This window comes from Arvicanthis niloticus, chromosome 12 (genome assembly GCF_011762505.2).
Source record: "Arvicanthis niloticus isolate mArvNil1 chromosome 12, mArvNil1.pat.X, whole genome shotgun sequence".
Lineage (NCBI taxonomy): Eukaryota > Metazoa > Chordata > Mammalia > Rodentia > Muridae > Arvicanthis > Arvicanthis niloticus.
In genome coordinates this window covers 34,514,049-34,537,448 of record NC_047669.1, presented here as the reverse complement: position 1 = coordinate 34,537,448, position 23,400 = coordinate 34,514,049, and the positions used below count along the sequence as shown (strand labels likewise).

General features: G+C 38.6%; 1 protein-coding gene across 1 annotated transcript in view; it reads right to left on the bottom strand.

The window, feature by feature from the left end:
- Myh15 (myosin heavy chain 15) overlaps positions 1–22,753 on the bottom strand; it is a 117,137-nt gene extending 94,384 nt beyond the window's left edge. Inside the window, exons 1-9 of the mRNA XM_034514859.2 lie at positions 22,600–22,753; positions 18,617–18,723; positions 16,198–16,341; positions 13,017–13,173; positions 12,374–12,401; positions 10,782–10,875; positions 7,831–7,923; positions 5,435–5,498; positions 5,248–5,343 (exon numbers count right to left, since the gene is read on the bottom strand). Of these exons, the coding sequence (XP_034370750.1) occupies positions 5,248–5,343; positions 5,435–5,498; positions 7,831–7,923; positions 10,782–10,875; positions 12,374–12,401; positions 13,017–13,173; positions 16,198–16,341; positions 18,617–18,723; positions 22,600–22,687 (871 nt within the window). The 5' untranslated portion in view covers positions 22,688–22,753. The remainder of the gene's footprint in view (positions 1–5,247; positions 5,344–5,434; positions 5,499–7,830; positions 7,924–10,781; positions 10,876–12,373; positions 12,402–13,016; positions 13,174–16,197; positions 16,342–18,616; positions 18,724–22,599) is intronic.
- Between the last annotated feature and the right edge of the window lie 647 nt (positions 22,754–23,400).

The window sequence follows — 23,400 nt, the reverse complement described above, 5'->3', positions numbered from 1 at the left end:
AGAAGGCTAACATCCAAAATATATAAAGAATTTAAAAAGTTATGTCACAGCAAACCAAATTACCCAATTTAAAAATAGGGTACAGAGATTTCTCAACAGAGGAATCCCAAATAGCCAAGAAGCACTTACAGAAATGTTCAACATCCTTTTTCATCAGGGAAATGCAAATCAACACGACCCTGAGATCCCATCTTACACCAATCAGAATGGCTAAGAAAAAAAAAAAAAAAACTCAAGAGACAGCATTTGCTGGTGAGGATGTGGAACAAGGGGAACACTCTCCCATTGCTGGTAGGATTGCAAACTGGTACAACTACTCGGGAAATTAATCTGGTGGTTTCTCAAAAAATTGGAAATAGTTCTACCTGAAGACCCAGCTATACTGCTCTTACACATATACCCAAAAGATGCTCATCCATACTGCATAAACATGTTCTCCACTATGTTCATAGCAGCTTCCTAATAGCCAGAAACTGAAAGCAATCCAGATGCCCCTCAACCACAGAATGAATACAGAAAATGTTGTTTATTTACACAATGAAATACTAATTACTCAGCTATTAAAAACAAGGACATCATAAATTGTGCAGGTAAAAGGCTGCAACCAGAAAATATCATCTTAAGTGAGGTAACCTACACCCAAAATGACATGCAGGGTATGTACTCCCTTGATAAGTGGATATTAGCCATAAAGTTCAGGATACCCATAATGCACCCCACAAAACCAAAAAAGCTAAACAAGGAAAGCTCAAGCAAGGATGATTGAATCTCATTTAGAAGGGGGAATAAAATAGTCATAGGAGGCAGATGGAGAGAGGGAACTGCATGGTAGTGGGAAGAAGGAGGAGATGGGGTGTCAGGATCAGGTGTGGGGAGACACAGAAGAGAGGGCCAGAGGGCCAGCAGAATGAATAGAAATCTTCAGCTATTGAAGGTAGGGAAATGGGGGAATCTTTAGGAAGTCCCAGAGACCTGAGCTGGGGGAGCAGTTTCCTGGGGTCAATGTGCATAACCTTAGTGGAGATATCTAACAATGGGGATATGGAACTTGAAGAGGCAACCTCTTATAGCCTGGCAGTACCCTTAGTGGAAGGATATGACACCAACCCTCTCACAGAACTTTCAACCCAAACTTCGTTCGTCCTGTCTAAAAGAAATAAAAGGACAAAGATGGAGCAGAGACTGAAGAAATGGCCAACGAATAATTGGCCCAACTCAAGACCCTTCCAATGGGCAAGCACCAATCTCTGATACTCTAAGTGATACTCTAACAGGAGCCTAGCGTAACCTTCTGAGAGGCTCTACCCAGCTGCTGACTAAGACAGATGCAAATACCCACAGCCAAACATTGAACAGAGGTTGGGGACACTCATGGGAGAGTTGGGGGAAGGATTGAAGGCCCTGAAGGGGATATGAACTTCACAGGAAGACCAACAGAGTAAACAAACCTGGAATCCTAGGAGTTCTCAGAGACTGAGCCACCAACCAAAGAGCATACATGGACTCGACAAAGGCTCCTGATACATACGTAGCAGACGTGTAGCTCAGTCTTCAAGTTGTCCCTCAACAACTAGAGTGGGAGGAGGGTGGCTGAAGCTATTGCCTGTCTTTGGAATCTGTTCCCCTAACTGGACTGCTTTGTATAGCCCCAGTGAGTGAGGATGCACCTAATACAGAAGAGACTTGATGTCTCGAGGTTGGGGGAACCCAGGGTGTCCATCTTCATAGAGGAAAGGGGTAGGAAATATAGGAGGAAACAGCTTTTGGGATGCAAATAAATAAATAAATAAAATTGAAAAATAATACAAAATCACAAATAAATAACATAAAGATGTAGCTCAAGAGTTTGGTGAAGCAACAAACAATAAAACTCAAAAATAGCAGACAAAGAGGTAATAAAAAAGCAGGGCACAAATTAATGAAATAGAAATAACCAAACAAATAAAAAATAATACCAAAAAGATCAATGAAATGAAGAATTGATTCTTTAAGAAGATGTGCAAGATTGGCAAATTCCTAGCTAAATTAACTAAAATGTGGAAAGAGAAGACCCAAATAAGTAGAATTAGAGTTTGTTTGGGATCCATCACAAAACATAACAAAGAAATTCAGAGAGTCATGAGGCCACTTTAAGACCATCCTCAGACATCACAAAGTGCAAATTAGAACTTGGAGAATTAATCTTACTGTAGTCAGAGTGGCTGACTATAATCAAGGAAATGTTAGCATATGCTGATGAGGATGTGAGGAAAAGGGAACCTTCATTCACTGCTGGTGGGAGTGCAAACCAGTACACACAATGGAAGTCAGTACAAAGAGTGTTATAAAGGTAAAAGTAGAACTACCACACGACTCAGCTCCATCGCTCTCATACCTGAGCATATACCAAAGGACCGAATAACCTTAGGCACAGATACCTGCTCATTTGTATTCATTGTTACTCTATTAATGCTATATACATCACAAGGGTATTTTATCTGTAATTTAAAATTAAGCTTTCAAATAAATGGATAGAACTAGGTCAGGTAACACAGGCACAAAAAACCAAATGTTGCTTGATCTCCCTCCTAGGTGAGAATGACTAACTTTGTATGTTCAAATTGGAGTATAGACAAAGTCAGGAAACTAGAAAGAGGATATGGGGAGGGGATAGTTTAAAGGAGACGGATAATAGAGTGTTGGTAATATACCAGTAAAGAGGGAATATACATGGGGAGTACAGAGTGGGAATGTGTGAGAGGACGGGGAAAGAAGAGAGTGGGAAATGGGTAACCTAAACAAAGAAGCTATGAGAATAAAACACATAAAAAAACCTCCTATCTCATAACCCACCATCTCATAACCAAATTTAAAATAACATAGTTTACAATTTAAAAAAAAATATTTTAAAGAAAATTTCCTTGCATGACTAGAGAGCACAGTTTCCCAAAGCCAGGGATTATCAAGAGAAATCCAGGGCCAGGCTAGGGTATCTCCTTGGGAGTTGTTAGTCAGGAAAGCCTTGGAGGCTCCCCAAAGTGATACAAGCTCTTGCCATTGCTCTGGTGACCTTATAGAACTTGATGAGACACTTGTGCTAGAAATACAACTGGAAGCAGGGGAGAAGGGCCTCCATGATGTGTAGAAGTCAGATGAAGCTTGCCCGGGGCTAACATACCACCGCACTTCCAGATTCTTTCAGGCTCTCCTGTGAGTTTTCCTGCTTAATTTTCTGTAATGCATGCAAATTCTCATAGTTTAGGAGCGGTATTGGGATGTTCTCTTTTATATCAATTGTCAGGATGCCCTGAAATGGTTCTGCACATTATTAATTATAGATATCCTGGGGGGCCTCAGCTGCTTCTTATGTTAGACACAGTGAGTCAGATGCCCATTGCTGGACAAAACTTCATGTCTCTTACAGCTAGGGATAGACGTAAGTGGTACACATCTTGCCTAGCACATGTGAGGTCTCATATTTGATCCTCAGCAGCAGCAGCAACAACAACACACTCTAGTAGCAGCAACGGCAACAACAACAATACACACACACACACACACACAAAATTTAGGTTTACTTGTCGCAAACAGCTGCTGCTTACGTATCACCAGCAAACAAATGTGAAAGTAATTGACTAGTTCCCACATCTTTTCCCAGATTGTGAACATACAGGATCTGAAGACTAAGTAGTCAAAACGCTTCCAAGTTTATACTATTCTGGTCGAACATGGAGGAATTCTTCCCATCGATTTGCCAACCTGGACCAGCTACCTCAATCATAATCATTCCTATGGGTACATGACTGTCCTCAATGTTTTCCTCAAATGCAAAATGAATAGAGTGTCATCCTTCCCTTACTATGACTTCCAATGGCATTTGAAATAGCAATTAAACTCTGTGAAATAAACCATATATAACACATGGTCTAGACCCTGACAACTCCCCCTTATATCAGCCTTCCACTTGGCCATTTCCTATTGTAATAATCAGTATAGAGTCAGCCTTCAGGACCTTTGCACTTACCATTCCCTCCTTTGAGAATGCTTTCCTGGAACGCTCTGGTACTCAATCACCCTGTCATTTATGTGTCTGCAGAAGTAGTGTCTTCCCAGAGATAAGTTACCTGGTTATTTCATCTAAACCTAGGCAATCGCCTACAGACCCACCAAATTTCACTCTCTCTCACAATCTGCTGATCTATATTTTTAGACCTACCAATAATCTGCAATTATGTATTTCTTTGTATGTTGATTGGTGTTAATCTTTCAGTCTAGAATGTATGATAAAGAAGGCAAGGACTCCTATGTTCCCTTTAGCCCTGAAGCTTAAATAGCTCTGTCTGTTGCTTAGCAGCCATAGCAGTCATCTGTGAGAAAGACCCATGTAATATGAAGTCATTCTCCACTTCCCATAGACACTATCTCGGGTAACAGTCTTATCATTCTCAGCCTAGTACTATTGCAATCCCCTCTCTAATATTAATGCCTCCATAACACCATATTGGGCTAAATCATACTACACACTGACATCAACAAAATTGGTACCCTGCTATTATCCCAGCTACACGCTTGAGCATCAAACACACCCATCCTTACACTCACCTCTGGATGAGCAGAATTACCACAATAACTTCCCTTTGTTCCTCTAAGCAGATCTCCCAATCTAGTCAGCTTTTATCCTTTTCCTGCTCTTCATCTGCCCTCTCCTGACCTTGTATATATAGTTTTAGAAAATACCTTTGATTCTTGACTCTATCTGGTCTTATTATTCAAAACCATGTAACCTTTCTTTATAAAATTCCCACTGGACACAACAGTGACTTTCTGTTCTTTTACCTATGACATCAACATAACTCTAAACAGTAAAGGCCTTAAATTATCTATCTCTCTCCCTCCCTTCTTCCCGCCTTTCCTCCTTCCTTCCCTCTTTTACTCCCTTTCTCCTTCCCTCCTTTCTCCTTCTTTCTCCCTCCCTTCCTCACTCCTTCTCCCCATCCCTGTCTCCCTCTCTCTTTCTTCTCCCTACCCCCACACACTTAACCTTGCCAAATCATTTTATTCACTGCAAATTCTTATCTTGCTTTTGATCTCAAATTAAAAAACAGTGTTGCCATTTATTCTAGTCTCATTGGTTGTACAAGTATTCAGATTCCCTGTTGTGGGATGAATAAACCATAGTCTAAAAGTATTAAGAGACTTACAAAAAAGTATTCTTCATTCACTGGGATCTGTTTGTCTTTTGGTAGAATAAATCAGTCTAGTACTTACTCTGAAGTTCTTGTTTTCCAGACAGAATTTGGTAAAAGATATGGTAGTTTCTTTCTCCAGGCTGCTGATAAACCACCCGAGATTTTTCAAGGAAATCTAAGAAGATTTAAAATGAATAAAGATTCATATTTCAACATACTTACAAAACTTAGAAGAAAAGCAACAAGATAGCGTATTGGTTACTTACAGATCTGGATATCTGCAAATGACAGTGTCCCTCTTGCACCAAAATGTATCCGAATGAGTTTTCCCTAAGTAAAAACAGAACACAGGTTTCTTGTTGAGCAGTTGCAAAGGCCTCTTCATGTGCATAATCCTCAAAGTGACTACATCCTCCAAAGATTGAAAAATAAAATGCAAGAAGTTTTTTTGAGATGAGATAGACCAGATAATGTCTAGGGCATCAGTTCTCATCCTGTGGGTAGTGACCCCTTTAAGGATTGAACAGCCTTTTCACAGAGGTTGTATATCAGATATCCTGCACATCAGTTATTTACATTATGATTCATAACAGTAGCAAAATTACAGTTATGAAGTAGCAACAAAAAATGATAATTTTATAGATTGGACTCACCACAATATGGAGAACTGTATTAAAGTTTAAAGTGTTGCATCATTAGAAAGGTAAAGAACCGCTGGCCCAGAGGGAACTACAATTGATTAGCAAGACCACAGTAGCCCTGACTGCTAGACTCTTAGTTTTTGCCTGTATGTTTTGATGTGCACTGTAGAATCTATGAGAGCTTCAGCGCTCTTATTTGAAAAGGAAGAAAGTAGTGTCTTCTCAGCATGCTCATTCACTCATTCAGTATTCACTAGCTGCCACAATCTAGGAAACTCCTGAAATTAAAGACACCTTATTTAAAAAAAAAAAAATGAAAACAAAAACAAAAACCAAACAAACAAACAAACAACAACAACAACAACAAAAACACATGGTCCTGACCCTTATGAAGTATTCAGAGGAACATTTTGGAGTATTTTTGTTCAAAACTAAGAGCCACTTTTGCCGTAGTTTAGGAAGTAAGAGAAAGGGGAGTTAGACAAAAAGGCTAGGGGCGCTTCTTTCTTTGTTAAAGTGTAAAAGAATAATCTATCAAGGCATAAAGGTTGGCCAGTGCTGCCAATGTCATGACACAATGCTAGGTACAATAGCATCCATGTTTTATGGGATGAGAAACTGAGAGTGAAAATTGAAGGTGGGCTGAGGTCCTCCCATGCTGGGAAGGCACCACAGCCAACCATCATTCCAGTGGGGAAGAGTGGCTACAACAGGGGACTGAGCTAGCACACTGTCAGCTACAGACAGTCCACATGCCTTTATGCACACATATCTGTGGAAAGCAAATATAAATGCACCTAATATTAATCTTTAAAGCCTAAATGGATCTCTTCATTTTTATTGAATGTCATTTTGTCTTTTTTCCTCCCACTTTACAAAATCTTTTCTTTTTCTCTGCTTCTTCCTATCATCCTTCCAACTTTATCCTAGTTTTCGTTATTCTTCATCTCTCTGTTTCTTGTTCATTCCTTAATTTTCTCCCTCTCTTTTGCCCTTCCTATTCCTTTATGTTGTTTAATTCATTTATATCCTCTCTCTCTTTCTCTCTCTCTCTCTCTCTCTCTCTCTCTCTCTCTCTCTCTCTCTCTCTCTCTCTCTCCACCCTGGGATTCATCTTAGGATCTTGAACATGCCAGGAAAGTACCTACTGTTTAGCTATCTCCCCAGTCTTTACTCTTTGCTTTGATTTTTCTTCTCTATTCAATATTTCTGTCTTTCATACTTTATAAAACATGCACAGATATTATAAACAAATCTTTGAAGTAGCAATTGTTTAATGTGCAAGTGTGTATAAATTAATATAAACACAAATGTATTATTACTAGACTTTGGTCAGAAACTAGGTAGTTAGCCTATTTTTAGTCTATTTTTAGTCTACTTTAGTCTATTTTTTAAGTATGTTTAGATAGTCAAACATGAAGCTTCCTTAAGTTTTCCTTAACTTATACAATGGATCCCTGCCACTCATTCTTGGTACAAAATGGATTTATGAGACTTGATTTTAAAATCCAAATATTGTCCTCCATTGTGGGATTTATAGTTATCAAAACACATTGGAACACCTTGTCCAATTTAAAAAAAATCCTGTTAAAGTTAAATATGAAAGAAGGAGTCCATAATCAAGAGCAGAAAGAATAATTAACAGAATTAGGAAATGGCTACAAAATTGACTTAAGTACACAGGAAATTAAGAAGAAACTATTTCAAATATGTAAAATATATAAAACACTATCATAATTCACTAGATGGGCTTCCCTACTTCCAAAGTAAAGAAATGTGATTTAAGATAACTACATTCCTCCTGAATGTGTTCTTCCAAACACAATGCAAATTCCAAACAGATACATAGACAAAGGCAACTTTGCCTCAGCTCTAACTGGTAAGACATTTTTGAGTGATGTAACAAAATGATAGGATTTAATCAAAAACCTTCTTCTAGAATTCTGTCACCAATGTGCTCAGACATGAATTCTATGATGGCCTAAAAGTTATAGATTCTGAGGTGCTATCGTGGTACTTACAAAACGAGAAGAGTTATCATTTCTCAGAGTTTTGGCATTTCCAAATGCTTCCAAGATAGGATTTATTTGTACAATTTGATCTTCTAAAGTTCCCTAAAATTCACGGGAAAAAAAGCATAGCTGGTTAAGTTCACCAGGATTCTACACTGAAACAAAGTCTCCAAATGCACATTCAGCCCCATCTCTGCCATAGTAACTAGTGCCCTATAGTTTCCAAGTGAGATTATAAAACACTACTTTGGGACCTGAGATTTAGAAAAATGGAAGGATTAAAGATCATAGTTTCATATATTGCCTACAAAGAAATTATTCAGGTGGGCATTAATTAGTATTGTTTTTGTTTGAGTCTAAGTGAATAACAAAAATTTTTATTAATGAGCAGAAAACAAAACTAGAAATTTGTCCTAGAATAATAATTCAGTTTCTTGCCATGATTAAGTTATATTATCCTTACACTATTTCTAGGTAATCTAGAGGTTCAAAACAAGCAGTGACTAGTAATAATATTGATCTTGAATTTGGATTTTGCATATTCAGTAATATGGGCTGTCCACACAGAATGACCCTGAAAAATAACCCTGAAAAACCAGCTAGTTCCACGTCAATTCAGAACTGTGGAGTTTTATAAATTCATCCTCAAAGACCTGTCTTATGGGATTGATTATATATTTATGATGTTCAAGAATATCCTATGTATAGGTACTATTTCCCTTTGAATAATATGCATCTATTGTCTCCCGAAGAATTATAAAAGGCTGTACAAGCAAGGACTCAATGTCAAGATAAAACCATCTAATCCACACCAAATAACGACAAAACTACTATGCCCACTGAAATGAAGTTTTATGTAGGGGACATCAGACTTTAAGGATACTTGATGGACATCAACCAAATTCAGGAATGGTGTGATGGGAAAAGAAATCTTTTGAAGTTTAAAATGTAAACAAAGTAGGTCAGTATTTTTCCATATTTCTTACTGTGACAGCAAAACCAGCAGGTGATATATATCCTTGGACTGAAAACACAAAGTGACAATATCAGACATGGACTGATGAGAAGTGTATCAGCTCAGTAACAAATGGTTCTAAGAACCACTCAACACTACCTAGGTTTGCTTTATTTGGTGTAGTTATTTCCAAATTGTTATAAAAGCTCACTTCACAAGTAAAGCTGAAGCTAAAATTACCAAGTGTGGTGACTGATTTTAATTGTGAACCTGATACAAACCAGGATTACCTGGAAAGAGAGTCTGAATGTGTGTCTAGCTTAGTTTGATTTTCTTGAGCAGGTTTACTAATGTGGGAAGACCCACCCTGCATATGAGTAGCACCATTTCATGGGCTGGATCCTGCACTGCAGGAAAAGGTGGGAGTGAGAAGAGCACTGGCATGCATATATTAACTCATTGTTTTCTTGACTATGGATGTCATGTGACTAAAATAAGGAAGTCATGTGACTAGCTAGCTATTTCTTTTTTTTTGGGGGGGGGGGGGGTTCGAGACAGGGTTTCTCTGTTTAGTCCTGGCTGTCCTGGAACTCACTTTGTAGACCCTGCTGGCCTCGAACTCAGCAATCCGCCTGCCTCTGCCTCCCAAGTGCTGGGATTAAAGGTGTACACCACCACCGCCCAGCTAACGTTTCGTTTTGTTTGTTTGTTTGTTTGTTTGTTTGTTTTTTCCCCATGAGACGCGGGAGGAGACAAACGGGACGGAGCGGGATTCGCTACTAGCTAGCTATTTCAAGTGTCTAGCACCATCACTTCCTTGAAATGACCACAACCTAGAATTATGAGCCAAATTCTTTCATCTCTAAGTTACTTTAGTCTGGATATTTTTATCACAAAAACAAAACAAAAAATGAAATTAAGAGACTCCAGCTAAAACAATTTAATAGAGAAGGTAAAGTTTAGGGACAATGTTGCATGATTAAAATTGAGGATTTTTAATTGGGCACTTGGGATCTGATAAAGGAGTTTTGGCAAAGAAAGAAATCCAAACCCAGCAACTACGTTGTTATCTATGCTATATGCCATCTTTTATAGATAGATAGATAGATAGATAGATAGATAGATAGATAGATAGATAGATAGACGGATGCACAGACAGACAGAGTGTGTGTGTGTGTGTGTGTGTGTGTGTGTGTGTGTGTGTGTATCTAACATAGCATCATAGCTAAAGAGATTTAGAAATATCAAAAGAGGACATTAGGGGCTATGGTCCCTTGGTATACAAAGGTTTGGATCCTGAAGTCATATTGACCAGAGGGGTAAACCAAATGAGACTCAGCCAAAAATTGTTCTTTGAAGCAACTGAAAAAATTTGTAATGCACACTTTTAGTTTGATATAGAATGCTCTTTTGATAATCTCAGGCAGAATCTGACTCTGGATTTCCATGTTTCTGTGGTGGTGTAAATGTGAAATATGTCCATAGGCTTGTGTATTTAAAACTTTATCTTTAGCTAGTATCACTGTTTTGGGTAGCTGTGAACCCTTCAGGAGGTGGAGCTTTCCTGATCAACCTGAGCCACTATTGGCCGACCTTAATATTTTATAGCCTCATCTCAGCTCCAGTTCCTGTTGGTTTTCTGCTACCAGAGTGTGGCTAGAAGAATACAATGTGACTAGCCAGCCTCCTGTTCCTGGTCCTGCCTCCACCACTTCTAGATCATACTGAAATGCATATCTTCTCAAATTGTATGCCACAAAACAAAAAAAAAAAAACAAAAAACAAAACAACCAAACAAAAAAAAAAAAAAAAAAACCCAAAACTTTCTTTTCCTCAATTTCAGGATCAGATATTTTGTCACAGAATGAGAAAAGTAATTACTACAGTTTTGCTAATTGTTTTATGGTTCTTTCCTCTTCCTCACATTTCCTATACTGGTCAAGAAAGAGTTTCAATGTCTCAGTAGATGAGGCCACCTCACCTTTCATGGTTTTATGACACTTACCAGCTTTTTCTTTGGCTCACTTATAGCTGCCATGGTGGCAAAATACTGAATGATTACTTTGGTGTTCACCGTCTTTCCAGAGCCAGATTCTCCTCTGTGATTTGAAATTGAAAACAGTTAACTGCTTCTGATGATCAATGTAATGAGCATTAGCTAGTTCTGATCATAGCCACCCTCTTTCCTTAGATAACGACTTGCTAATCATTTCACCAGAAAGTTGTGCCTTAGTTTTCTCCTTTCACTTTGATAATCAACTACATTTTCTCAAGCCTGCCTTTAGGTACATGAAATTCAGAAGCCAGTAATTGCTATTTGAAAAGAGCATAGATTTGAATTTGAACTAGCCACTTAGTTCCGGGGCTCTAAAAAGTATCATTCCCTTTAAGATAACAGAAACCAACAGAGAGTCAATAACACAACATCTCATTACCCCTTGAGTCTCAGTCACCTGCTCACAGTAACAAGCCTGCTTGGTATTCTTTCCATCAACATGAACCCTCAATAAGGTATCCTGAAGGCTTCTTCACCCTCTTTGTTATCTTCCAAAGATGCATTATATATTACTACATGTATTGTTCCATGGCTACTCAAAGAAGAAGGTTATCTATTTCATGGGCATACTCTATGGTTGTTGAGGCCCGAGCAAAATGTTGAGGCCCGGGCCGACCCACGTTTGGGTGGCCACTGTATCCCGGCCCAAGCTGCCGCTCCAGTCCGTGGGTCGGGGTTCAGTAAGAGCGAGAGTGACGACGGACTCAAAGAATGCAGACCAGACAGAGTGTAATTCAATCCCATTTGTTCTTCAGTCTAAGTCCTAAGACTTGAGTTCCTAGTCCCTAGTCCCTAGCTCCTAGTCCCTCCAAGTTCCAAGTTACTTCTTCCAAGTTCTCTTCCAAGTGCCTGCTACCTGTCTTCTCTCTGCTGTGTCTGGTTCTCTCTGACTCTGTTCTGTCTCTGCCTTTTATATGTCTCACTTCTAAGCCATGCCTTTTGGTCACACCTTTAATCATGCCCTTAGGTCTTGTCTCTAAATCTTATCTCTAAATTACACTCTTAAGTCACACACCTTTAATCTCACACACCTTTAATCTCACGAACCTTTAATCTCAAGGTATCTAAACCAAGATTATCAGAGTGTGCTCAGCTGTTGTAGGTTATTGTAATCCAAGTCACATGTCAGGGTATATGGCTCAAGATGGCTGCAAAGCTGATAGCCGCTTTCTGCTAAAAGTCGGCCCCCAACATATGGACATTCAGCCTCTCGGCTTAATCGGTGAACATAGAGACCATTGAAGTTGATTATTTGCAAGGCTGAAGGGCTCTTCCCTGGGAAGAAACTACACTAACTTGTACAATACGGTTTTTAAGAAGTCTCTTTAAATGATGGAAGCAGACTTCCTTAAATCATATTTGCAGAACTCTCCAAAGTAGTATGGCTATGCACAGAGTACCTTTGCCTACCTGAAATGCATTTTGTATCCAAAGATTAAACAAGTCAAATTTGACAAACTTAAGTTTTACTCTCAGTGAAATATAAGTATCCATTTCCAGTGAAACTTAACATAGGGCAAAAAGAAAAATAAAATACTTACGTGAAGAGTATGGACTGGTTCTCTCCATCTATAAAAAAGAGAAAAATGCTGGGATAGTTTTATGCTTGATTCTAATGTACTGGCATGAATTTATTAACAATTTTCTTAGTAACAGTTTCAACTTAGAAAAAGGGAGATGGATCTGTTTTTATCTACACTTGCAAACCTCTCATTTTAAAAAATACAGTATAAAACATACCCCTATTTTTACTAGTCACAGGAACATATTAATTCTAGGCCTATTTCCTTGCTCTAAATATAAAGTAACTAACTAATGGTTGACAATTTCAGCCTTTTAAGAATCATCACATAGTAACAGTTATAGAATGGTTTCTGTGTCAGACGGTGTAGCAGATGCTTGGTGTAATGAAAGCAGACATCTGCAGGGGGCATTATCTGGGCCAGCCTCCAGCCCCAGCACTACAAATGCATTCTTTCACTCTGAAGTGCAAGCTAATTGTCCCTGGAACCATAGGAGGCCCATACTATGTTGCCTGTATTTTATCTGGAAGGAAACAGAGGTTTCAAGAGACGAGGCAGCTGTGAGGCCATGCCCTGTCACAATACCTAAGTGTCCTTCAGTGACACGGAGAAAACTTAGATTAGAGATTCTCTCTTTTCATTTTGTAGGGCATCTACTTACTGCGAAGCATATCCTGAAAGGCACAATTGGCCACAGCAAAGATGTGAGGGGGAGCCTCGGATCGCCTCTTCCTTTTATAGGCAGCCATGACCTCTTTCTGATACACTGGGAGCCACTTGTAAGGGTTTATAGCCACACAGAAGAGACCTGAATATGTCTGAGGAGAGATCAGAGTGGATTTCAGAAAATAGACTAGCAATGATTCCACGTTTACCAGGACTTCCCTGTCATATAATGCTAGTTTGACTATTTATTTGTAAGGGAACGTGGAAGATGAAAGATTTGAGTTTTTGTGAAGAAGTTATTTCTAACAGAAGGCAGCAGATCTGGGTTAGGCCCACATCAAGACCTCGGATTGCCTTCGATCTCTGGGAGATGAACTAACTGCTAAAACATCTGACACATGTAAGTCTCTTTTTAAAAAGAGTTTTATTTTTATGTGTATGAGCATTTGCTTGCATGTATGTATGAATGTGCACACATATGTGCTTGGTGCCAGCAGAGGCCAAAAGATAACACTGGATTTCCTTAAGCTAGATTTATAGATGGCTGTGAACTTCCATATTGTTACTGGAAACCAAACCTGGTTCCTCTACAAAATCCATAAGTGTTCTTAACCTCTGAGCCATTTCTCTAGCGCCCACAATGTAACTCTTGAAGAGAGATGGAGGTAAAACCAACACAGTGAATACCTGTAGCCAAAAGAAGCCTGAGAAGACAAGAAAGCCTTTTCCTCTAGTGTTTTCACAAGAAGTACAACAGCAGTGTTTTCACATTGAGACAAATGTCCTTCAGGACTGTATGTGAATTGATACTACTTTAAAGTACCCAGGAGAGAAGCCCAGTGGGCCAGGAGAATGAATAGAAAAATGCAGCTAGGGGCAGGAGGGAACCTCTAGAAAGTCCCAGAGACCTGGGATGTAAGCGACTCCCAGGACTCAATTCGGGAGAGCTTAGTCAATAAGTCCCAACAGTATAGAGATAGAACCTGAAGAGACCACCTCTGGTAGGTAGACAGGATTCCCAGTGGAAGGATGGGGCCACCCACACATCTTCAAATGTTTTGACACAGAATTGTTTCTGTCTAAAGGAAATGCAGAGATAAAAATTGGAGCAGAGACTGAAGGAAAGGCCATCCAGTGACCGGACCAACTTGGGATCCATTCCATGCACAGGCACCAAACCCTGACACTATTACTGATGCCATGTTACGCTTGCAAAAAAAAGGAGTCTAGCATGGCTATCCTCTAAGACGCACTACCAGCAGATGACTGAGACAGATGCAGATACTTACAGCTAACCACTGAACTGAGGTCCGGGGACCCCTATGAAAGAGTTAGGTGAAGGATTGAAAGAAATGAATGGGATGCCAACCCCATAGCAAGAACAACAGTATCAACTAGCCAGGACCCCTCTGAGCTCCCAGAGACTAAGCCTCCAACCAAGGAGCAAACATGGGCTTATTTGTGGGCCCCAGCACATATGTAGAATAGGAATGCCTTGTCTGACCTCAGTGAGAGAGAATGGGCCTAATTCTGTAAAGGCTTGATGCCCCAGAAAAGGGGATGCTGAAGGGGTAAGGTGGGAGTGGGGGAAGCACCCTCTAAGAGGCAAAGGGGAGGGGTAAAGTACTCTGGAGGAAGACCAGGGAGGCAGGCAACATTTGAAATGTAAATAAATAAAATGGTTTAATAATAATAAAAAAATTAAAATGTGCCCATTCAGTGTCAATTTTGTTGAGAGACAAATCTTCAGAGAAACTAAAACAGTCACCTGATAAGTCAGATAGTTGAAAACTAGGATGGTTGCCTGTCACAGTCTCGAGTCCCTAGGGCCACTACCTTAGCCTGTTCCCAGTGTTGCTAATAATCATAGGTTTGGAAAAAAAGAGGAGGAAACAACCAGCCAACCATCAGAAACTTAATGACTAGAGAAACCAATTGGTTTCACAAGTGCTGGTGAATTACCTCCTGTGCTTAATTTTTTATATGTAACCTTCTAAATTATATGAAGAGTCAAATATTAATATCCAATTTTTTATAGAAAGGTAACAACAGGGAGTTTAGCAAAACTGGAAATATGGAGAAAGGAGAAAGTCATCTTCACCTTGGACTACATGTAATTTCTCAACAACATGGATAGGGTGTCTTAAAGGAGAGCTCCTAAGGGTTTTCTATAGTGTCCTTCTGAATACAGGTTTCTTTCACAGTGTCAGGACAAGCCTTAATGCTGTTCTTGAATCTCCATGCATTAAGTAATAGGTATATACACATGACGAATACAAATCAAAGTCCATGTTTAGCAAATCTATATCTGTCTATGTCTGGACTTAGTAGTGTTCCAGGCCCGTAAATGGAGCATTTTTATCTTTTATTTGTTTGCTTACTTGTTTGCTTGTTTTTTGAGACAGCGTCTCTCTACATAGCTCTAGCTGTCTGAAAATTCACTGTGTGGATCACGGTGGCCAGAAATTCAAAACGATCCATCTGCCTTTTCCTCTCAAATGCTGGGATTAAAAATTCGCACCACCATGCCCAGCCTTTTAATGATTTTCATTAACTTATTTATCACCCAAAGGTTCATTGAACACTGAATGGGGAAATCAAGCATTCCTACAAAGAGCACATATAGCAACAATTGTGACTTGATTGCAAAATACTCAGCTGTTCTTTCCTGAAAACACTGATATAGAGTTCCATGGAAGATGCTCAATGACTATCTAGCTCTCTCTAGACAGCAATGTGAGCATGTAATATATGTTTATCCATTCCTAATTCTAGCACATTTGTGTATGTACATACAAGTGTCATGCATATGAATACAAGCATGTCCTGGTCTTATCTTTATACAATACTATGTTGGAAGAACAACATCTCAATTATATTTTCCTGTACAAATAATTTTGGTAGACTACATGCCTTAACTAATAAGTAACTGAGCTGGCATGAGGACTCTACTCTGTCAGGTTCTAAGCTTCATACTTTCAATTTAGTATGGCATCCTCTGAGAAATGGCATGCACGCTGCCCAGATAAAACTAAAGTATATGTTGAGACAGTGACTTCTGAATGGATGTTCATATGAGGATATTATAACTAAATGTAAGATATCACTAAAAAGAAGATGAGACAGTTAATTCAAGTCCCAGCATGAGACTTTTCTAGTAAAGCCTGTATACATACATAGATCATCCAATGGTCATAACGCTTCCTCAGGGTGTGCAGTATAGATGCTTCATTGAGGTAAAGCAGCATTGACAGATCTTCAATCATTTCAAGCTCTGCAGGGTTCACCTGTTGAATTTTATCCTCCTTAATTCTCAGACTCTGCAGAGAACAGAAAAAGAAAGGGTATGTTCTGAGCAGTGCATGGTAGCACATACTTTTAATCCTAGCACTGCAGAGGCAGAGGCAAGAGGAGTTTCCGTGAGTTCAAGGATAGCCTGGTATACATAGTAAGTGTTAGTGAGCCTAGGACAACCAGGGCTACATAAAGATATCTCAACAACACACAAGCAAAGATACTATTCTTCTATCTCCCCTTATGCATATATGTTTTTGTATGCCTATTCAAAGTAGACAAACAACCAAACACCTTATAGTTTTCAAGGCTGTTACAATTTTAATCCTTAGTGTTCCCTGAAAGACTCATATGTTAAATCCCCATTACTATAGAGAGGTTGTAGGCCCTTTATAAATTGTGGTCTACAGAGAGGTTCTTAGGTGATTAAACGTACATCATTGTAGAGTTGTGGATATTGAAGGTATTGTGGGGGCCTGCACCCAGTTCACATTCTTTGGTCTACAGACCATAAAGTGATAGGTTTGTGACTGCTTGTGCTGCTCTCACCATAATGTATTGCCCTGGTCCCGCCCCACCTGCAAGCAACTCCTAATATAGAGTTACTTCCTTTTGAACTGTATTCCAGATCAGAACCTTGGGAACAAGTAGAGGATGCTACAGTTTGGAATATAGTTTGGGAATCTCCCCCAATGGTATATATTTTGGAAGCTTAATTTACAGAGAGGTGGTAGGGGACAATGAAGAGGTCCAACCTAAAGAAGGTTTGTTTAGGACACTGAGATTCTGCACTTGGGTGGACTTAGGTAGTTCTCTTCTGGCTCTCAATTTTCATGAAAAGATTGCTTTGAAAAACACATTTCGTTGGCCATTCCCTCAGTCTCTGTTCCATCCCCTGTGACTATTATTTCTTGTGTGGCCTCAAGGGGAAAGGAAGCACCTAGCATTGCAAAGACTTGAAGTGCCAGACAGGGGATATGAGGGGACCCCATCCACTCACTGGAGAAGGGGAGAGGAAAGGGAGAAAGATTGTGGGAGATGGTGACCGGGAAGGTGACAGTGAGCAGAATATAAAGTGAATAAGTAAATACAAACATAAAATAAAATTAAGTTAAGAAAATGAAATGAAAAGAAAGAAAAAGGAAAGAAGGAAAGAAGAAAAGAAGGAAAGAAAGAAAGAAAGGAAGAAAGAAAGAAAGAAAGAAAGAAAGAAAGAAAGAAAGAAAGAAAGAAAGAAAGAAAGAAAGACATTTGGCCAATCACCAGCCTATTTGTTCCATATCTTGATATGTGATGTCTCTCTTTCTCATACACTCTCATTATTTAGTTGCCATCCCCCATTAAGATTCTCAGCATAGCTAAGCTGACACAGAGAACATGTTTCAAATTGTGAATAATTAAACTCATGTCATGGTTTGAAAAAAAAGGCTCTTTTGACGAGTTGATCTCTGATTAGCAGCACTATTCAGAGGTAATTTGTTCATAAGATATCACTTCATCAATACATTGATCTCTTGATGGGTTTCCAGCTGGTTGTACTATAGCTAGTAGGCCTAGCTTAGGAACATGTGACTATGAATATAGGACTTGAAAGCATATATGTTCTCTCTGCACTATTTGTCTCTGTTTCCCTTTGCTTCCTGGGTGCTGCAAGGTAAACAGCTTTCCTCTGCCATCTAAGCTTTTATTCTCGTTCTCTCGAATTCAGCCCAACTAGACATTACGTACTTCTTGGTTATTCTGATTTGATGTTATCTTACTAAAATCACACATCTTCTTTTTCTAATAAAAAACATTTTGAAAGTACTAGAAATTAAACATAAGTCTTCATACATGGTAGGTATGCAAGAGCTCCATCCCCAAACTGCCTTTTCCTTGGTGCTGCACATAGCTAGATTCAGCACTTGGAAGAGAGAGTATCATGAGCTCGAGGTCTTACTAGAAAATATAGATTGACATTCATTGTGTATCAAGAAAAATATGCAGCAGAAGTTACTGGAAGGGAAGAAGAGGAGGAGGAAAGAAGAAATGAAAGGGATGGGGGAAGAAGAAGGAACTTGAAAAGTTAACAAAAGAAGTAGAAACAATTATGAAGTCCAGAGTTTATATTTTCCACTATAACCACCTTATTAGATTCATTCGATGTATTTCATGGTAAGAGTAAGAACACGTGAGTGAGGTCTCCAAGGTATCTCAGCAGCATCTTTTACCCTAAGAGCACAGTATTAGAGAAAGGATATACTTAGTGCCCTGACTAGGAGGAAAGCACAGACAGCCCGAGAAGGAAAAGGCCTGCTTTACCTCTCCATCGCTAGTCTCTACAATTACGTGTCCATTATCACTGCTTTCTTGAACCTCAGCCTCAATATAAGCATTCTTCACATCAGGAACCCAGCATTTCTTCTTCCCTAGAGAGAAAAGATAGATTATAATTACAGCACTCACGGGCATTTCCATTGGTCATTTTCATACCAATGTAATCTTGTTTCTACCAAGTCTTGGGGCTATCAATATAAGTCATAAAATTATATATATATATATATAAACATGAATGATAGCCATGACTGCTTACTCATGCATGCTTGTAAAGAAACAAGATCAATCTCAGCAAGCAGATATCTGCCAGCATCATGGACCCTTAAATTATTATTGCCTACCTAACTCGACTTCCCCATTTTACCACAACACTACACCCCTGGATATTCTCCTGGTCATTCTATTCTTTCCCAGATCTCCTCAAAAGATTCATTCAAAAATAATCTACTTACATCTATGGAAAACTGTATGTTAATGGACTTGTCCTTAAGGGTTTCTATACACTGTATTTAAATCATTGAATGAAAGTCTGTTAAGCGAAGGGCATGCTAAATTGAATAGATTGAAGAAGAATATCCATTACTTTGTTATATAATAAAATTGATTTATATTTCCCATCATATATTATTTTCTTTCTGCTGTTCACTCAGTCAATGCTTTATCCCTAAGTAAAGAAGTCTTTCATAAAAGTAACCATTAAGTGAAATAAGTTCGAAGTCCTATGAATACAAGAAAAAGCTTCTCTGGGTTCATTTAAATACTTACCAAATTGGTGTCTACCTGGGGCAATTAGCCATTTAAAGGAATAAAAAATATGCTCTTCAAAGAAAATGAGTCTTAGCATGCTACAAGAGTTCCCTAGCCAAATAGAAAAAGTGGCAAGGAGAGGACACTGGTGAAAACCACGTTTTACCATGATGCTAATGGGAATGAAAACTAAGTTACCACCATCACCTTTAAAATATGAATTACCAAAGTTTCAGGTATTTCAGTGCTGCAGGCAGGTGGCGCTTACCAGATATTTTCCCTAAAGGTGGGTTATGGGTCACAGTGATGAATGTGTACAAGAAAGGGAACTGGGCACCATTCTCCTCTTCTGCCCCCATTCTTGTCTCTGCATAGAAATGCATTGCTCACTATTTTCCTACTATGACGTTTACAATGCACTGTTTTCTCCCTTTCCCTAACTACAAACAATTCTCCCCTGAAAACTGAGTGGTAAGCAGATGTGATAATCCCTTGTAACTCAATTTTCATTGCCTTTCTGCATTTTTATGCTTTTGAATACTGCTTTTTGTGTTGCACTTATTATTTGCTCCTTTTTATGCAAACACTGATGTTTTTATCTTGGTATGTGAAAACATATTTGATTTTTTAAAAATATTTCTTTAGTATATTAAAGGCTATATGAATTTTAAAACATATTATTACTTAAAGAAATTTGATGATTCTGTCTTTCTGTGTTTGTCTCTGTCTCTGTCTCTGTCTCTCTGTCTCTCTCTCTCTCTCTCTGTCTGTTACTGTCTTTCTCTGTCACTTCCTGTCTGTCTGTCTGTCTGTCTGTCTGTCTCCCTGTCTGTCTCTGAACTTGGAAAGAAGAATAAGACTTGTGCACAGTGCCAACAGTATCATGGCTAATTATTAGCACTGATTAGACTAATGACTCTAAAAATCAAATCACCATCCTCCTAAATTAGTTTTGCTCCATTATCTCATGCTTCCTTTAACAAGTGCTTAGCTTCTTTATTCTCTTCTGTATTTCTCTGAAGTAGGGCTCACCTACCACCTCACAGTAAGCTCTTTGCATCATCATTCAAGAATCAGTAGGAGTCAAGAATTTTCACAAGTCTTTCTCGGAGATACAGTCCATAGCAGCATCTTTTCTTTAGAAAGTAAAGTAGATGAAATGGGTCAACTTTTAATTCCTTCTGCCCATTAATAATGCAGACTCCAGATGCAGATGTCACTGCACTTGAATTGGGTCATCTAGACTTTAGTACTGGTCTTGCTACTAAGGAGTTGTCTAGCAACCATTTTGCCTTATGGTTTTTTTCATATATAAATGAAGGATATTTCCTCCATATTATTTCCTTTGGGCTAACCATCTCTAATTATGTATCTCATATAATATGAAGATGGTCAGTGATTACTAGAGAAATTTTGAGGTGTATAAAAGGAATTTAAAACACTAAAACCAACCATAAACAAGCTTACAAGTGACCATTGTTGTTTCTTTGTATAATGTCTTATGGGGCTCTGTTCTATGGTATGAGAGAAAATTATGGTGAGATTATATTCAAAGTTATAGTCATATTAATAGAAACTTAACCCCTTCTAGGATAAAATCAGTGGTTTGGTTTTGGATAGTCATTCTTTAGTCTTCCTCCCTAACACCAGTACTTCTAGTTTTTTTCTGGGTATCATTTTACTACATTAAACTTAATTTCAAGTTTATAGCACTATTTGGTCCTAACAGCAAAGAAGGAAAGTAGGATAGACAGGGGTGTTTGTTTATTTAACTTTGACAGATGAATAGAAAGAAGGCTCAGTAAGGCAAGATCCTTTATTCTACTGATAAAGTAATAGATGATCACAAACAGGGAATTGAAATCCAAGTTTGCCAAATACTCATTATTAAACTGTTTCCATTTGGCCTGAGTTCTAAATACAAACTCTGTCACCTAGCCCAGAGAGATAAGGAACTTTTGGTAATTTTTTTTTTAATCTGTTTGCTGCCAGGGAATATCTATAAAGAAGGATGATGTGTTTAAATAATTAATCAAGATTATACGGATTACTCTATTTTAAGCAATCATTTATAGTGTTGATTCTATCGATGAAATATTGCTCCTGTGTTGGCCCAATTTTGATTTTTTTTCCTCCTTCATAGCACTATCACCACCTTGTCTTAGTTGCCTAACTGCCTGTGAAATGCCTCTGCATGATAACTTCTGACTTTGGGGAGTGTTCTGTTATTCTATTTGATCTGAAGGATTATAATTAGGTACTTTGAAATGCAATCACACTAATGAAATACAAGGATGGAAAACTGGGAGCTGATCCAGGACTGGTAGGTCTGTGACGGAAATACAATTTCCTTCATAATTGGCTTGTATTATAATTGGTCACATTAAAGTCCAATGTTGACTAATTCTGGGTACCAGAACAATGTTCAGTTTTTATTGTGCACTGTTAAATAATTTTGGAATTAAGACATGTAGGTGACCTGATGCCAAACCACACTGTGAATCTGACTTCCAAATCTCCAATTAGCTGAAATTTAGACAATGGTCATGCAGCCCAAAAATATAAAAAGAATGAGGGTGAAGGTTACCTTTATTTGGAAATTTTAATGTAGAAGTTGGCCTTTTTATTTGAAGCTAAATCCTCATTAACCTTTGGCCTTGCTTGAAGCAGAAAGAAATTGTGAATTTCAGTGTCAGTCTCCTCACTGATCTTTCTTTTAGTTTGGCTGAGAAATCCTGCTGACCTGTGCCAGAAGGCCAGGTTCCAGCAGCAGGAATGTCTGCAGACAGAGACAAGCTCTCACCTCGAGCCTCGCAGGCCCCAAGCATCATTTCCTTCCTTCTTCACAGTGTTCGAAGAAGCCAACTTTCAGCCAAGCCACAGACCTCTCCCTGCTAAAATATGTGCTCGCTGATAATTAATAGGTTCCTAAGGAAGCCTTGACCTATGGCAACTCCTAGAAGAGAATACTAGTCTAAGGGCTACATAAATGTGGTATGGACCTGGAATTCCTCCAAGTTTCTTTCCTTTTTCTTGGAAATTTCTATACCTGGCCTGGACACTTTGATGTCTTCAATTGTTCATAGATTCATGGCAATTGTTTGCATGCCATTTAAATAGGTAAGTCTGCAGACCTGATGGTACATTGCAATCAAGGAAATAGTTCTGCCACCCCGAAGTAATAATATGAACTTAAGGCAACAGTTTCTAAAAAGTCTTACCATCAGAGGCTGGTGGCTGGAACAGAGGGTCAGCTTTATTTCTTCTGAGGAAGGCGGTGGCATCTCCAAACTCAGACAGATCCATCATTCTTAAAATATCCACTGGAGGTTGATGACAGGGGAAATGCAGGACTACAGGTAATCTGAAAGGACTTGTTCTGCAAAAAGATATGAGGAGAAAAAGAATTGAGGCACTCATTCTAAAATAACAAATCATTCATAATAGACCAAAAAAGTTTCTTCTACGTCTGTCTCTTGGCACAACTGAACTCAAGAACATCTAACTCCATCAAAGGCAGGTCATTCTCTTCCAGGAACCTATTAAAATATATCACTTTAAATGTCAGAAGAAAAATATAAATAAAATGTTGATAGAATATAATAACCATTGCTCAGGTTTTCTTTGTCTTTATGCTAACAAGATTTCAAAATTAAATTTTAATAATTTTGTAGAGGAAAGGCCTCTAAAATGGCAAAATTTTCTGAGTCTGATAGAGGTCAAATTATAACCTTGGGCCACAGAATTTTGACTTCTGCAAGGGGAAAATCGGTGAAATTGACAAATGTCAAGTTGCAGAAACTTGACCCCTTGATATGAATGGAGAATAGACTTCAACTGCCTCTAGGTATATCAAATATTATACACAGAATTATACACAGACAGTATTCAGATATGTTTTCAGTGTGAGTATAAAGTAACAAAAATGTCAGAGTCCTTTCAGAAATGACTATCTGGATTGTATAGTTTACAAAATCAGAGGCAGGTGGACACTGAGGGAATAACAAAAGCAACAGAGGGAA